The sequence below is a fragment of the Muntiacus reevesi genome, chromosome 14, assembly GCF_963930625.1.
Source record: "Muntiacus reevesi chromosome 14, mMunRee1.1, whole genome shotgun sequence".
In the NCBI taxonomy this organism is placed as follows: Eukaryota; Metazoa; Chordata; class Mammalia; order Artiodactyla; family Cervidae; genus Muntiacus; species Muntiacus reevesi.
The window spans coordinates 34,031,522-34,047,886 of record NC_089262.1 but is presented as its reverse complement, the minus strand read 5'-3'; the positions used below and the strand labels follow the sequence as shown (position 1 = coordinate 34,047,886).

At 32.7% G+C, this 16,365-nt stretch overlaps 1 protein-coding gene across 5 annotated transcripts in view; it reads left to right on the top strand.

The window, feature by feature from the left end:
- RICTOR (RPTOR independent companion of MTOR complex 2) overlaps window positions 1–16,365 on the top strand; it is a 118,909-nt gene that overhangs the window by 78,292 nt on the left and 24,252 nt on the right. For all 5 annotated transcript variants that reach the window (XM_065905123.1, XM_065905121.1, XM_065905119.1 and 2 more), the window contains 16 exons: window positions 391–481; window positions 594–660; window positions 791–871; window positions 2,474–2,574; window positions 4,332–4,497; window positions 4,786–4,887; window positions 5,010–5,056; window positions 6,504–6,639; window positions 7,031–7,230; window positions 8,398–8,524; window positions 8,920–9,084; window positions 9,257–9,333; window positions 9,767–9,845; window positions 13,947–14,056; window positions 14,493–14,580; window positions 15,814–15,906. In XM_065905123.1, coding sequence (XP_065761195.1) covers window positions 391–481; window positions 594–660; window positions 791–871; window positions 2,474–2,574; window positions 4,332–4,497; window positions 4,786–4,887; window positions 5,010–5,056; window positions 6,504–6,639; window positions 7,031–7,230; window positions 8,398–8,524; window positions 8,920–9,084; window positions 9,257–9,333; window positions 9,767–9,845; window positions 13,947–14,056; window positions 14,493–14,580; window positions 15,814–15,906 — 1,730 coding nt within the window. The remainder of the gene's footprint in view (window positions 1–390; window positions 482–593; window positions 661–790; window positions 872–2,473; window positions 2,575–4,331; window positions 4,498–4,785; window positions 4,888–5,009; window positions 5,057–6,503; window positions 6,640–7,030; window positions 7,231–8,397; window positions 8,525–8,919; window positions 9,085–9,256; window positions 9,334–9,766; window positions 9,846–13,946; window positions 14,057–14,492; window positions 14,581–15,813; window positions 15,907–16,365) is intronic.

Here is a 16,365-nt window from a genome sequence, read left to right as displayed (position 1 = left end):
GGATCAAGAAGGGAAGAGAGGAGATAATAAGAAACTGTTTGCAATTCTCAGATTATTTGATTTTTAAAATTTTATTTTAGCTAAATGGCTCTAAAGCCTTCAATGAAGAAAGTTAAAGTTAGATTTATGTAAACCCTTCATTTATAGAAATAATTTTTTTTCTGTATGCTTTTTTGAGTCTTTTTTTTTTTTTTTTAGCCGACAGTTAAAATTATTTATCGCCTGGTTGTATGCTACGCTGTGCTAAATCACTTCAGTCGTGTCTGAGCCTTTGCGACCCTGTGGAGTGTAACCTGCCAGGCTCCTCTGTCCATGGATAGCCTGTTTAGCTGATGGTTATTTAGAGTGTTTCGTTGATGTATTATTTTCTTCTATCTAAATTTATTTTAGATCCAGGTAGATTCCAAGACAGTTGGAGGCTTTCAGATGGCTTTGTAGCAGCTGAGGCAAAAACTATTCTTCCTCATCGTGCCAGATCCAGGTAGAATTTAAGTACAGAAATAATAAAGATTTATTACAGTTCCTATTGTTATGTTAAATTTTCTAGTGTATGGAACAAGATTTAAATATTTCTGTGCTGTATTTATTTCCAGGCCAGACCTCATGGATAATTATTTGGCACTCATACTCTCAGCATTTATTCGTAATGGACTTTTAGAAGTAAGAATTATAAACCTTTTTCTATTTTATTTCCTCTAATAGTTCTTTCAGAGCAACAAACATGATGCATAGATGTGTTCATTCATGTATGCTATTTTGCAGCTATGCTGTTTTCTTTTTATTTTCAAAGGGTTTGGTTGAGGTAATAACAAACAGTGATGACCATATCTCAGTTAGAGCCACCATCCTTTTAGGAGAACTTTTACATATGGTAAGTTTAACAACTTTTAATTATGTTTTGTACGTTAATGTTTTAATTTATGAAACAAGGCTATTTTAGCAGTGTTACTTTGCATTATCTCAAAAACATAAATTTGCATTTATTTGGATATATAGCTTTACATTACAAAGACCCCTTGATACTTTGTATCATATATATATAGGCTAGTTTTTTAAATGGAAAAAATATAAAGTACTGAATACTCATTTTCAATGTTGACATTTTGAGTCCTTAAATACGTTTCTTTAGAATCTTTAGAATGACTTCCTTCCTAAAAATTACAAAACTATAGATATTACTTCAGTCAGCTAGGGATCGAATTGGTAACAGTCAGTGCCTGAATTTTAGAAAACTTTGTGAAGGAAAAATCTAAATTTAACTGCCTTATTTGAACATGTACGTCTTTGTAAACTTGTCAGTTGAGGTTTGTTTTGAAAGGTGGGAATCTTTTTGGAGGGACATGGTTTTATGACATCAGTAACTTGTGGAAACAAGGAGCTAGCCAAGTGATCTGATCATTTTCAACTCCTAGCAGATGAAGCAGTGAGGGTACTTTGATCATTTGCAAGTTAGAAATTTATATTTCTAAGTCTGTTAGTTAATAAGTGTGAAAGTCGCTCAGTCATGTCCAACTCTTTGCAACCCCGTGGACTGTAGCCTGCCAGGCTCCTCTGTCCATGGAATTCTCCAGGCCAGAATATTGGAGTGGGTAGCCTTTCTCTTCTCCAGGGGATCTTCCCATCCCAAGGATTGAACCAGGTCTCCTGCATTGCAAGTGTATTCTTTACCATCTGAGCCACCAGGGAAACCCATTAGTTAATAAAATACTAAATAAAAAGAACCACTCTGAACTCATTAAAGAAGAAGTAACCCTATAGCAAATCTTTTGAAATTATGTTATGGCTTGTTATTACTGGCAGATTATTTTTTGTTTTTATAGTTGTGTTTGGTCCCCTCCATCACCAGGGTTTTGTCTATATAGAAGTTCAGCTTTGTGAGTGAGGAAAAGAGAATTAAGCAGTTTAATGATAACTGTCTTGTTTATCAGTAAGTTATTTAGCCACTTGCTCTGTTAAGCCCATCTACGAAAGAATTAATATTGCAGATTTTGTTTGGAAAGCAGAAGGCAAGTTTCTTATTTTAAAGATTGTTGGAATTATGAGACAAACCTCTTTTGAGAAGCTGGCTTTTAAACCTAAGAGGTAAACTCATAAATTATGATGTTGCATCCAGCATTTTAAATCCTACTTTTAACATAACATTATAGCACTGAATCTAAGTTTTGACCTATCATCCTTTTACATTATTTAAGAATTGAATTTAATTGGGTACCACTTAAGATTATAATTTAAAGTTATGATAAAGGATCTATGAAATTTAGAGTTTTATTAACGTAATCTGAGCCTGTATCCTTGTATTTGTTACATGTCATCCTTGATGAAAGTAAATAAGATAAAAATAGTAAGTATGTATTAGAAAGTAAATAATTAACTTCATAATTAAAATCTCAGTCTTTACCATTATATCTGTGGATTATCTATAACATAAAATACTCTTTTTCAACTTTTTATAAAATACTATTTTTCGTTTTAGGCAAACACAATTCTTCCTCATTCACATAGCCATCATTTGCACTGCCTGCCAACCCTAATGAATATGGCTGCATCCTTTGATATCCCTAAGGAAAAGAGATTGTAAGTATCCAAGTTCTAGCAAAGTTTGTGCCTAGTATATTTATTAGCCACTTAGATGTCCTTATCTTTTTTTTAAGAAAGTAGTATATATAGGTTATTCCTGAGAATTCTTTTAGGGAAGCCTTTGGATAAGAGGAAAATTTGTAGTTTTTTAAAATAATTTGTATTTTAGGCTACAAAGTATTTTGGCTTGGTGAAGTCAACCTTTTCTCATGTGTTTCTGGACAAGGACATAAAATTTCTACTGGATCAGTGAAAATATTGGGATTGTGAGTTTTTTGGACTATTGTATGTTTTGAGGAACAATTCAGTCTCTTTCTCAGTATCTAAGTTGTATCAGATTAAAGCACATAAGACTAAGTGTAGTTTTTTTAATATATGGGGTTAAAAATGTTGAGGAGAAAAATTTTGGAATTTAGTAGCCCATACTTTAGGCATTGAAGTAAGCTAAACCCTTAATGCTGAAGGAAATATTACAAATACAGAATTTATAAACTAAAGTATGGTAATATAGCTGTAACTCTGCTGGAATTCGAGGACTAATAATAAAATATAATTTAAAATGTAAGGTGGAGGAGCTTGATTGTACAGTGATAGTAGAAATCTTTTTTCATCTGATAAAGATTGTGTCTCGTCCAGGGATGTCTTTTTTTTTTTTTCCTCTTATGATCAGAAAAATTTTATATATTTAGGTTTCTTTTTTTTTTCATGAAGTTTTAAAATGTTCTTCAAAGGAATTTTTGTTAAGTTATACTATAATTCTCATAAGTTTAGTTAGCTTTATTAACTTAAGAGTACACATAAGGGCCTCACTATAAATAAATAGTATTTTTTTATTAATTTAAAATCTACCAATGAGAATACTATTATTTAACAGATTGAAGCTGTATTATAAACAGAGCATTAGGGATCATCAGTTCTGACTTCAGGCTTACATTGGTATTGGTGGCATTCAGCTCTTATTTTAGTAGTTTCTTCATGGAAAAATGTACTTTCTCAAAACCTGGTAGACCTGAACTCTCTGAGTCAGCTTATGGCCATGGATTTTAGCATTCATCAGGAATTCAAATTTACCTTCAAAATTCCAATAATAATAATAGAATTTTTTTTTTGAGCTTGGTAAGCTGTCTTTACTGATAAGTACTTGCCAATCTGGGCACATCTCAAGGTTTTTACATTTAGAATCCAGTTTGTATTTATTACAATTTCTGAAGTTGAGACTTGACTGCCACCAAATTCTTGAAAACTGTACTTTTTACATATCACAAGAAGGGAATTAAAAATAATTTTTAAAAGGATTCCATTTACAGTTGCAGATTAGTAGGGAAAATACAGACTGTTCAGTTAATATTGGAATCATTGGTTATCCAACCTCATACCTTAAACAAAAATCAGCTTCATATGGATCAAGGCCTTAAATGTGAAAAGCAGAGTTTTAAAATAAGAAAATATGTAAAACTTCAGTTTGGACCTTGAGGAGGGAGTTCTTAAAACTAACATACAACTGTACCACCACCACTGTAAGAAAAAATTAATATGTTTTGTTGAATCGGAATAATTAGTGTTTCTTCATACAAATCAGCAGTGTTCTTTTTTTTTTTTCTTTGTGGTTCCAAATTTGATTAAATCATTTACTTCTTAGTAACAGTGTCTAGCCTGCATTTATGTAAGTTTCAATAGAATAATTTACCAAAGTGATCTCTTTAAAATTATGCTATCCCTCCTACAGTGTTAATTGAATTTTTCCCCTCATTTAGGCGAGCCAGTGCAGCTTTGAACTGTTTAAAACGCTTCCATGAAATGAAAAAACGAGGACCTAAACCTTATAGCCTTCATTTAGATCACATTATTCAGAAAGCAATTGCAACACATCAGAAACGGGATCAATATCTCCGAGCTCAGAAAGATATATTTGTTCTTAAGGTACTGATGCAGAAGATGTGATTTTTACTTTAATTTCCTAATTCTTAACCACTGTATTTTAGTAGGTATATACATGCTTGAGTTAGCAGTTTTATTGATGCATATGGATTTTCAAAAAGCTTCTAAGTTATAATGACTGGGCAGTTGAGCTGAGTTTTTAAACTTTTTAAAGAACCTTGATAATTCTCCTTAAATGAAAAATTTTTCTTTTTGTTTTTAAAATTTCAACTGTCATTTGATGTAAGGCCAGTTTTTCTTAATTTTTCTTATTATTTTCTGGTGATTTAGGATACAGAGGAAGCTCTTCTAATGAACCTTAGAGATAGCCAAGTCCTTCAACATAAAGAGAATCTTGAATGGAATTGGAATCTTATTGGGACCATTCTTAAGGTATGATAGGATACTTCTTGGTAATGGCTTGATTGTTTTCATTTTATTATTCCTTGCAATTTATCATAATTATATGTTTAGGAATTAATAAGTCCGTAATATAACATATTATGTTTTTCTAGTGGCCAAATGTAAATCTAAGAAACTATAAAGATGAACAGTTGCACAGGTATGTAAGAACTGTTTTGCATTTAAATGTAAAGAACTTAAATTTGAATTATGTCTGATAACTGTTAAAAGTAATAATTGATGTTTTAAACATACATTCTTACTTTTTAATTGTTGGTATTCAGTAGGTACATACTATATATATATTTTTATACATAGCTTGTGTTTTATAACCAAAAAGCATCAACTAATTTTTTTCTGGTTATTTACATTCTGGTTTTAGTTTTGGAACAAATGAAGTACTTAAGATAAAAGTTTTCTCAAATCAAGAGTATCAGCCATGTACTAATCCTGACCCCTAACATATGCAAATGATATATTAAGAGCATAATATCTCCCTCTCAAAGAGATGGGCATTTTAAATATTCTGATTTCTTTCACATGTGACTTTGGAGGGTTATTCATTCTTCTTCCTCTTAACGCTGCCCTTAACCAGCCACACCTTCCATAAAACAGTTTATGTTTATAGCATATACAGTACTTAAAAGGGTATTATGCTGTTTTCTACTACCCCATTCATTTTTACTCCTTCTGAGTTTAGATTACCCAACCACCAGTGTTGATATCTTTGAGTAAGAGAGCTTTTACTTCATGTTTTTGAGAAGTTCATATCATTGGTATTATTATTGATTATTATCATCTCTTCACATTTTGAGAAATGTATAGAGCATATAAATTACGTTGGGATAAAGAAGCATAGCACTGACTTTTCAGACTTGTGAGAACAGATATGAAGTCTCATTCAACTTTGTTTATCCAACTCCTGAGTCTGGCATCTTTATTAGATTGGATAATAGTGTAGAAATTAAATTGAACTAAATTAAATGGAAGCTTAGAACATAATGTTGAAAATTATAACATGAAAATAGCATCCGTTGCTTTATAAATTCAGTTGTTTAAATTTTACCTGAAGCTTTTATGGTTGACTTTTTGCCTAATTGTGAAAAACTGACAAAATCATAGTATAGTAACATATTGTGTGCAGTTATCTAGTATAAATTCATAAAATATAGTAGAAGAAAATTTATATATTCAAGATTAAAATAAGGTTAAAAAAAAGAGATCTAACATTAAAATAAAATGGATACTTGTCAAAAAGAAAAAGAAGAATGAAAATTTATATCCAGGTGGTTTCATCATATTTATCCAACTGTGTATCTTCTGGAATTGTTATGTTTGCATTTTTCCTGCTAGCATATTTCTTCTCCACTATTTTCTATCAGGCATCTCACCATAGAATTCTTATTTCATGAAGATATTTTTTATAATGAAGGGAATTATTCATGTGTGTGTGTGTGCATGTGTAGAATGTACCAAATGTGTTTATTAAATTTCTTGCCATTTACCCCAATGGTTTAAACCCAAAACATATTCAAAAGCTATGGTTAAGATTTTAAAATAACTGTTTGGTTTATTACTTTGTTGCTGATTTTTTATTTTAATCTTAGGTTTGTAAGAAGACTACTTTATTTTTACAAGCCCAGTAGTAAGTTATATGCCAATCTGGATCTGGATTTTGCCAAGTCCAAGCAGCTCACAGTTGTGGGTTGTCAGTTTACAGAATTTCTTCTTGAGTCTGAAGAGGTAATAGACACTTTCAGTATTTTCCAGAGCACATGTTTTTCACTGAATTTTCCCCCTTCCTTTTATTTTTGAATATGTATAAGCTATATTTAGAGACATAGAATGAGCCTAGACCTAGATTTTTATCCTTAGTCACTAGCTATTTATATGACTTTGGGCAAGTTATTTGCCTTCTAGAAGACCTGATTTTCTTTTGGTAAAATGGAAAGTAATACCATCTCATGCAGCATTGTATTGAATGGGATTAAAAAGAACAGATACTCAGAGATTAATGTCTGTTATTAGTAACTTCATTATTATTAAATGTTTTGGACTTGATTAATTGAGTTGATTTTTCTAGTTGTAGACACTAACTGCTTTTCTAGCAATATCATAATGTATTTGCTTTTAGGATGGGCAGGGATACTTAGAAGATCTAGTAAAGGATATTGTTCAGTGGCTCAATGCCTCTTCTGGAATGAAACCTGAAAGAAGTCTTCAAAATAATGGTTTATTGACTACTCTTAGTCAACACTACTTTTTATTTATTGGAACACTTTCTTGCCACCCTCATGGCGTCAAAATGCTGGAAAAATGCAGCGTATTTCAATGGTGAGCATTCCTAGATTCTGTCTCAATGTATACCTAAACTTTATTTTTAATGTGATCAGAAAGGCTATGCTTTTTAGTCTGTGCACCTGTATTTGGTAAGTTTTATTGCTGTTGTTCAATCGCTCAGTCATGTCTATCTCTTTGTGACCCCATGGACTGTAGCGTGCCAGGCTTCCCAGTCCTCCATCTCCCAGAGCTTCTTCAAACTCATGTCCATTGAGTCAGTGATGGCATCCAACCATCTTGTCCTCTGTTGTCCCCTTCTTCTCCTGCCTTCAATCTTTCCCAAAATCAAAGTCTTCTCTAATGAGTCAGCTTTTCTCATCAGGGGGCCAAAGTATTGGAGCTTCAGCTTCCGCACCACTCCTTCCAATGAATAAATATTCAGGGTTGATTTCCTTTAGGATTGATGGTTTGATCTTCTTGCAGTCCAAGAGACTTGCCTGTGAGTGTCCTGGAGTCTCTGGTGGAAGCATGGGTTGACAGTGGCCTGCTGCAGGGTCAGGGACACTTACTACAACAGTCCTGAGAGCCTGCTGGCATAAGTCTTTTTGAAGGAGGTCACCATTACTGCTATTACCCCTACCATAGTTTTGCCTCAGACCAAACGATTAGGGAAGGAACACAGCCGCACCCATCAGCAGAAAACTGGATTCAAAATTTACTAAGCTTGGCCTTGCCACCAGAGCAAGATCCAATTTTCCCCACAGCCAGTCCCTCCCATCAGGAAGCATCCTCAAGCCTCTAATCCTCATCTGTCAGAGAGCAGATAGAATGAAAACCACAATCACAGGAAACTAACCAAACTAATCACATGGACCACAGCCTTGTCTAACTTGGTGAAACTATGAGCCATGCCATGTAGGGCCACCCAAGATGGTCATGAAGAGTTCTGAAAAAATGTCCACTGGAGAAGGGAATGGCAAACCACTTCAGTATTCTTGCCTTGAGAACCCCACAAATAGTATAAAAAGGCAAAAAGTTTTGTTAAAATACAAAAAAATTTTAATTAGAGTTGTCTTGATGCTCTGATGCTTTTTTAAGAATGAAATATTTCTTAACTGCTTTCTTTTAGAAATGCTTATTAGGAAGTTTAAAATATTTGTTGAATTAATGAATCAGTACAGTAATTTCTAGTAACCTTTATTATTTTCATCATTTTTTTAGTTTACTTAACCTTTGCTCCTTGAAAAACCAAGATCACTTGCTAAAACTGACTGTTTCAAGCTTGGACTATAGCAGAGATGGTTTGGCCAGGGTCATCCTTTCCAAAATCTTAACAGCAGCCACTGATGTGAGTATAACATAGGCAGTAGAACTATAAATTCATAACTAGTTAGTTCAGTATTTTATAAACTTTAGCCTCATAAAATTATACATTTTAAGACTATGGGAAGGAATTTGAGTTTATTTTTAAATTTTAGTTTGTTCAAAGAACTCAACTACAGTACCCATATTTTTATATCTAGAGAAATGCTTTGAAGCAGCCAGATAGATACAGTATCTTATTATACTGGGACTAAAAAACATGTTTGTATCAAGGGCTCAAACTGTCAATTCTAGTCTTTCTGCCCTTTTCAAGTGTAAAACTATTCTAAAACAAAATCAGATGGACTGTCTATAGTGAAGTTTGATGGTGGTGGTTGGTTTGGTTTTTTTTTTTTTTAATGTTCTCATTTATCTTTATAGGCCTGCAGACTGTATGCAACAAAACATTTAAGAGTATTATTGAGAGCTAATGTTGAATTCTTCAATAATTGGGGAATTGAATTACTTGTGACCCAGCTGCATGATAAAAACAAAACGATTTCTTCTGAGGCCCTTGATATTCTTGATGAAGCATGTGAAGACAAGGTAAAGTTTCATTATCTTATGATAAAATACTTAGATGTGAGTTTTTATGAAAATATTCAAACTTGATAGAAAACTGTGTGAAATTATAGTGTATGTAATATAGTGGTTTTGGAAGTAGAGAATTTACTATCTTCATGCAGTTATTAATTTGCCTAATAATTATTTATTTTAGGCCAATCTTCATGCACTTATTCAGATGAAGCCAGCTTTATCTCACCTTGGGGACAAGGGTTTGCTTCTCCTCCTGAGGTAAATTTTAAGAAAATTTTTCCTGTAGTTACGTTTTCTTTTGTGTGCTCTCTGGCAGTGTGTATTAAAGCTGGCTTCAAATCTGTAAAGGAAGCACTGTAAAGAGTTTAGCTCTTAACTTCTGAACAGAGGCCTGTTTCAGAATGTCGGGCCTCCTTTAGTACTGAGACTCTGGCCTGTCATTGTTTTCCATAGTGTTTCTTTTTCATTTCTGTGTGTCCTCATTCTTTTCATAACATTTTCTTTACTGTGATTGGATTCATGTTTTTTGCAAAGATTATAAAACTATTTGTATTTGAAATTATAATTGACTTCTTTAAGGCACTGTTCTTAAAGTCCTTGGGCTTAAGTGTATTTGGTTTGAGATACGTTAGCTTCTTAAACAGTTTTTTGTGAGACCCAATGTTAAACTGTTGCCTGTTGCACTTTACAGATTTCTCTCCATTCCAAAAGGGTTTTCCTATTTGAATGAAAGGGGTTATGTAACAAAACAGTTGGAAAAGTGGCACAAGGTAATTTTCTGTTGAATAAGTTTCAGTTTATATGTTTTTATTTTGGAAAATAAATTTGAGGATTTTGAAATTAAAGTTAAATATTTAAATATTCATATGAAGTCAGGTCTTAAAATTCTGTTACTTATTTATATTCATACTTATCCATTTTTTAAGCTACAGTTAATTTATAGTGTGAACTGTTGATTTTGTTTGTTTTCTGTTGAAATTTTTCTTTCAGTTTTAATCTACTGCATCATTTGTCAACCCTATTTACCATCATCATTTCTTTTATTTTGGGTTCCTTTTACAGCCCTTTTGAACTGAAACAGTTTTCCTAACTGAAGATTATAAAACAGTTCTACCAAGCAGATATAATAATCTAATTATTAAACTTCATTTTAGGGTAGACTTTTCATAAATCTGAGAGCAAACTTCTTGCTATTGTACATAATAGGGAAATCTAGGAAGAAGGGGCTAGTTTGAAGGTATTGGTTATCTCTTTAGCTTTTCTTTAGCTGGTCATCACTGTGGCTTCAGTTAACTTGAAGCATTATAAATCATCAAAGCATCTTAGAAGCTCATAGAATAATCAGTCCTAACATAAATGATTCCCAGATAGTCTTCTGTTGAATTCAGATCATTGTTTATAATGTCTGTGTTGAACCATATTTCATAAGATAGTCTCATTTAAAAAAAATAATGAAGCTATAGTTATAGTTACCAGAGGTGGAATGTGGGGGTAGAGGAAATTGGATGAAGTCAGTCAAAAGAGACAAACTTCCATTTATATACTTATAATAAGTACTAGGGATATAATATAAAGCTTGATAAATATAATTAGCTTTGTTGAATGTTATATATGAAAGTTGTTGAGTAAATCCTGAGAGTTCTTATCACAAGGGAAAATATTTTATTTCTTTAGTTTTGTATCTATATAAAATAATGTATGTTCACTAAACTTATTGTGATAGTCATTTCAGATGTGTGTAAGTCAAATCATTATGCTGGATGTACACACTGCTGGATGTCAATTTTCTCTCAATAAAACTGGATGGAAAAGAAATACTGTAACTGTAAAGCATACAACTTCAGGCATGGAGTCTTTCAGTAATTGGTGAATTGGAAAACTGAAATAAAGACGTAATAGTTTCATTCCCTAAACAGAAGATTATCCTCACTTTAAAAAAAAAAGTGAAAATATCTAGGAATACTGAGACTAGTTTAGAAGCAAAATTGGTAAGAGCATGAACTTCAGTGGTGGTGAGATTTGATAGGGATACATTTTCTGGGCATTTTTAAAATAAGATGGACAGAATTCATAAATTGATTGGATATAATAAATGAGGACTACTTGTGACTCTTATGGTTTCTGATTTGAATGCCTGAGTAAATAATGGCTCATCATTAAGAGATTGTGATTTGCAAGATTGAGGATACTAAATTTTGAATAAATTGAACTGCTATTGCCTATGGGATGGCCAGTGATGATATCCAGAAAATACTTGGAAATGTGGATCTGGACCTGAAGATGGCAGTTTGGGAGTTGTCAGTGAATAGTAGTAGTTGAAATTTGAATTGAGTGAGATCACCAAGGGAAACGTAAAGAACAAAAAAAATAAAACTGGAAATTGCTCCCTAGAGAACACTCTGCAGAGGGGAACAAAAGGATGGGGATACTGAGGAAAAACTATCAGAATGATTTCACTAACGGATGCTTCAGGAAGGAGAGACCAGTGGTATATATTCTTGAGAGAGGTCAGATAAGGTAAACTCTAGAAAAAACACTGTTGAATGTGACAGGTCATTGGTGAATTTTGCCAGAGCAATTTCAGTAGAAAGTTGCAAACAGATGCTAACTTGCAGCTATAGTGAGTTTAGCCAGTAAATGGAAGGTGTAAAAACAAAGACAATTTATCTCACAAATGAATTAGCGAATGGGAAATTAATTAGTGAACAGTGATTGCCTACCATTAAACTTAGTGCTTTTCAAGTATTACCTTATTTAATCCTCACAGCATCTCTGTGAAATGTTTCCTATTATTTTTGTTTTGTGAAGGAAAATGTAGAAGCTGAGTAACCTAATTTATCCTAGGTCACAAAGCTTGAAAATAACAGAGCCAGGGGCACTTTTTGATTCCAGAGCCCTGATGCTGTTTCCTCTGTGTTTGATTTTCTCCCAGTAGTTTGTAGCATGCCATGATAAAGTTGGCACTCTTTTTCTAGGTAATAAAACATTCAGACCAGAATCATACTGAGAATCCACTCATTTGATTTAAAACTTTCTTTCCTAGCCCAGGCTCTGTACAGACTTAGAAACCTGCGATAAAAGAGGGGGTATGGTTCATTTCATCACTTTTTATTGTTTATCTCCTCTCCATTTACCAGCTGCAGATTTAGGGCCTCTCCAGCTTTAGAGCAGGAGGAAGAGATGGAGGAAGGGATGAGAATTCATGGACAGTCTTACCCAGCTGATGCAGTTGTTACCTGGGGCTATTAGCTTTGGGGAGGGCAGATTTCAAATGTTGATTTTTCTTTTTACTCAGGGTTCTTGTTCATAAATTCCTCAGACTTCACTCTGGAGATCTCTCATCTGTGATTCTCTTACTTACAGTACCTCCTAGTATCTAGAGGTATACCCACATTTGGGGTCTTGTCCCTCTCTGCCTCCTTGAGGCAGAATCCTCAAGATGATCCACACCAGAAACTCACTGCATTTCATCGTTACAGACCATACCCCTGACCTTTGCTAGCGTGTTCCACATGGTTACCACTGGTCAAAAAAAGACTAGCCAGACAGTACCACATGAATGTAACTATTCCTGCATAAAGCTCAAAATACTTGCCTTAATTTGTATCTTTGTACTGAGATTTTCATGTCTAGAGGAAATTATGGTAGTGTTATAGCAGTAGTAATAATTTGGTTTGCTGATAATATAATTAGACTATTAACATTACTTTTGCACAGTAAAAAATCTAAAAGAAAAGCAGGAAAAGTAAGTTTTTAGAGTCTCTAAGTAGGGAGTTAAGGTAACTCATCAAACTGAAGTAGTATAAAATGGTTTAAAATGAAAAATATCTCCCTGCCCCCTTACTGTCTTTTATGAAGGTAATGTTTGTTAACATTTTGTATACATTTAAAGATGTTTTGTACATCTATAAGTATATATTCTTCAATTAAAAATACAGATGAATTCATTCACAACTGTAAATAGGACTGTATTTAATTTTTTTCTTTAGCAGTATATGTGAGATATCTTTCCAGAGCTGTGCATTTAGAGCTATCTAATTCTCTTCAGTGGCTACATAGTAAATTATATGACTGTACCCTAATTCTTATTATCACTCTTGTATTTTGGGCACTGAGATTGTTTCTAGCTTTTTAGTTTTGTAAACAGCATTTGCTTTATATTCTTGCATTCTTTGCGTACTTGTGCAAATATATTTGTTGAACAAATTTCTAAAGTATAATTGTTGAGTCAAAAAGTATATTAATTTAAAATTTGGATAAGTACTGGCAAATTGCTTTTCAGAGGTTCTACCAATTTCTTCTGAACAGTTTGAAGTGGAGATCTTTTGCAATGAAGATGGTAGTGTGATTGACTGTCTCAGTTTAAATTATTTGACTAGAAGTTTTCCAGGTTTTAATTGGAAATATTTTTTACATTTGACCTGATTTAAATCATTGAAGAAAGAGATACTATTTTTCACCAAAAGGTTCTAAAATGATAGAACTCAGTTAATTTCCTTTTAAAATTCCTAGTGAAATATCTTCAGGATTTAATATTAAGAAACTTTTTTTTGTTTGTTTTTAGTGAGGAAAGGAATTCAAATAAGATGAAAAACAAAAATTTTAACTTAATTATTTGGACCCCAAAATATTAATTGAAAATGGGAAAAGAGTATAAACAGAAAGTTTATGGATATGGTAGAACATTTTTGCATTCATAATAGCTTGTTATATATATGCTCTTCAAGAATTTCTCAAGTTTCCTGAACAAAGAAAAATATGTTCATTCTTTTTTATTTGTGCTTCCAAGATTTGCTAGGTAACTAACATATTAGAGATTTAGTAAATGTTGTTATGGTAATATATATAATTTAAACAATATTATTTTCCAGGAATATAATTCAAAATATGTTGACTTGATTGAAGAACAGCTTAATGAAGCACTTACCACTTACCGGAAGCCAATTGATGGTGACAACTATGTTCGTCGGAGTAACCAAAGGTATAGTCCAGTTAATGGAATAATTTATTGCTAGTACTCAAACATAAAATTTTAAATCATGTTGTTATAAATCATTGTTTTTTAAAGTTTTCTGAGTACTTGGATATTCTTACACTGACATAGGAAAAGTCTTTTTAAAGCACAGCACTGAAAGTACAAAATTTCAGTGGCATTCATAACTTGCATTCCCTGACTTGTAGAGCGTTTAGATCCTTTCATGTTCTAGCCCTCGTCTGTCTTTCTGGTCTTAGGTCTCTTACCGTTACTCTGAAACCAGCTAAACTATTATTTTTCTAGAAGAATTCTAATGCCTTTCCACCTCCATATTTTTATTCATGCTGAGTGATTGTCTGTTTATCTCATATTTTAAGTCATTTTGTAAATTAGTATGTTTACAATGAGCCAGTAAGTTTATCAGTCATTTTTATCATACTAGATTACAGCGTCCTCATGTCTACCTACCTGTACATCTTTATGGACAACTGGTACACCATAAAACAGGCTGTCATTTATTGGAAGTACAGGTAAAAACATAGTTTGCTTATTTTAAATAGCTACAGTAATAGAAAAAAGTTAATATTACTAAAGTGTTATCTTTGCAAAAACTTCTCAACAGCCTTAAAGTCAGTGGTATAATTGCTTTTAAAGCTCCATCTTGTAACTGACTTTGGCATTCTGTGCTTGCAGTCCTTACACAAATAAACAGGCTTGCATACGTTTCCCTGACTTACAATCTTTTGCATATGTAATTTGCTATGTAGAATAAGTAACCCAGTCAAGCTCCGAGATCTTTTCCTTTCTAGTTTGTTGGGAAAGTTCATCTTCTTAGTAAAAAAAAACATGCTGAAAAATTGAATTTCTTCATTCCTCTCATTGGAAAGTTAAACTGAACCTGAAACATACTCAGTTACCTTTGGTGAGTAACAAACTGAAAGTATCAGCTGCTATTTGTTAGTATCTAACTTCTCTCATATACTTCATGAAATCTTGAAGGCTTAGGCAACCAGCTGTTCTTTGAGTATAGCATGCACATCAAATTTTGACTGGGAATATGTCTTGCTACTAGGTCTTTTCAATAAGTATAACCATTTTCTTATTTTAGGAATAGTTACAGAAGTATTTGTGTGTGTTTCTTAACAGTAGTAACCTAGATGTTCAGTTCCTTTTCATATCAGTATTCATCTCAAGAGCAAAAGTTTTATGTAAATATATTCCATAATTTCATGTATTTTTATATTATCCATGAAGATTATTGAGGTGTGTATCTTTATATTAATTTTTTTTAATTTGCTGAAAATTTAAATGATTTTCTCAGTGTCATTACCTCCATAGTATGAGAAGATCTAGTTAATTTATTATTTTCTTTCTAAAAGAAATAATGATAATTAATGGCTAACATTTTATAATACTAAGTCCTAAGTACTTTGTTAAACTTTATATGTAATAATTCATTAAATCATTAAACTTTATGAAACAGAGGCTATTATTATCCCTGTTTTAGAGTTCAGGAAATCAAAGCATGGGGAGATAGAGTAACATGCTGAAAGCCACTTGCCTAATAAGTTCCAACTCTAGTATATGAGCTCAGAGCCCATGTCCTAATGCTGCTTCTTAAGAAATTTTGCATAAAATTATTTTAAGATTCTAAATATATAGAAATTACTAAATATAAACCTTAAATAGATTTTAATATACAATAAGAAAATATGTTAAAAATGTATTGTTAAATCATATGGCATTTTTTTTTCCTTCTCCAGAATATTATTACGGAACTCTGTCACAATGTTCGTACACCAGATTTGGATAAATGGGAAGAAATTAAAAAACTGAAAGCATCTCTTTGGGCCTTGGTTTGTAATAAACACTTCTATGAAATCTTCTAAACTTTTAGATTTTTACTCATTTTCCCATTGATATTAAATAAAAATTATTTTGTTTGGAATTTGTTCTTAGATTAGTATTCTAAAGCCAAGATTGTTTCTGCCCACTTAAATATTAAAAAGTAAATAATTAAACTATTGTTTTTCTTGATAAGACAAAAGTAAAGTGAAGTTGCTCAGTCGTGTCTGACTCTGCAACCCCAAGACAAAAGTAAAGTGAAGTTGCTCAGTTGTGTCTGACTCTGCAACCCCATGGACTGTAGCCTACCAGGCTCCTCTGTCCATGGAATTTTCCAGACAAGAGTACTGGAGTGGGTTGCCATTTCCTTCTCCAGGGGATCTTCCTGACCCAGGGGTCGAACCTGAGTCTCCCGCATTGCAGGCAGACGCTTTACCATCTGAGCCACCAGGGAAGCCCCTTGATAAGAC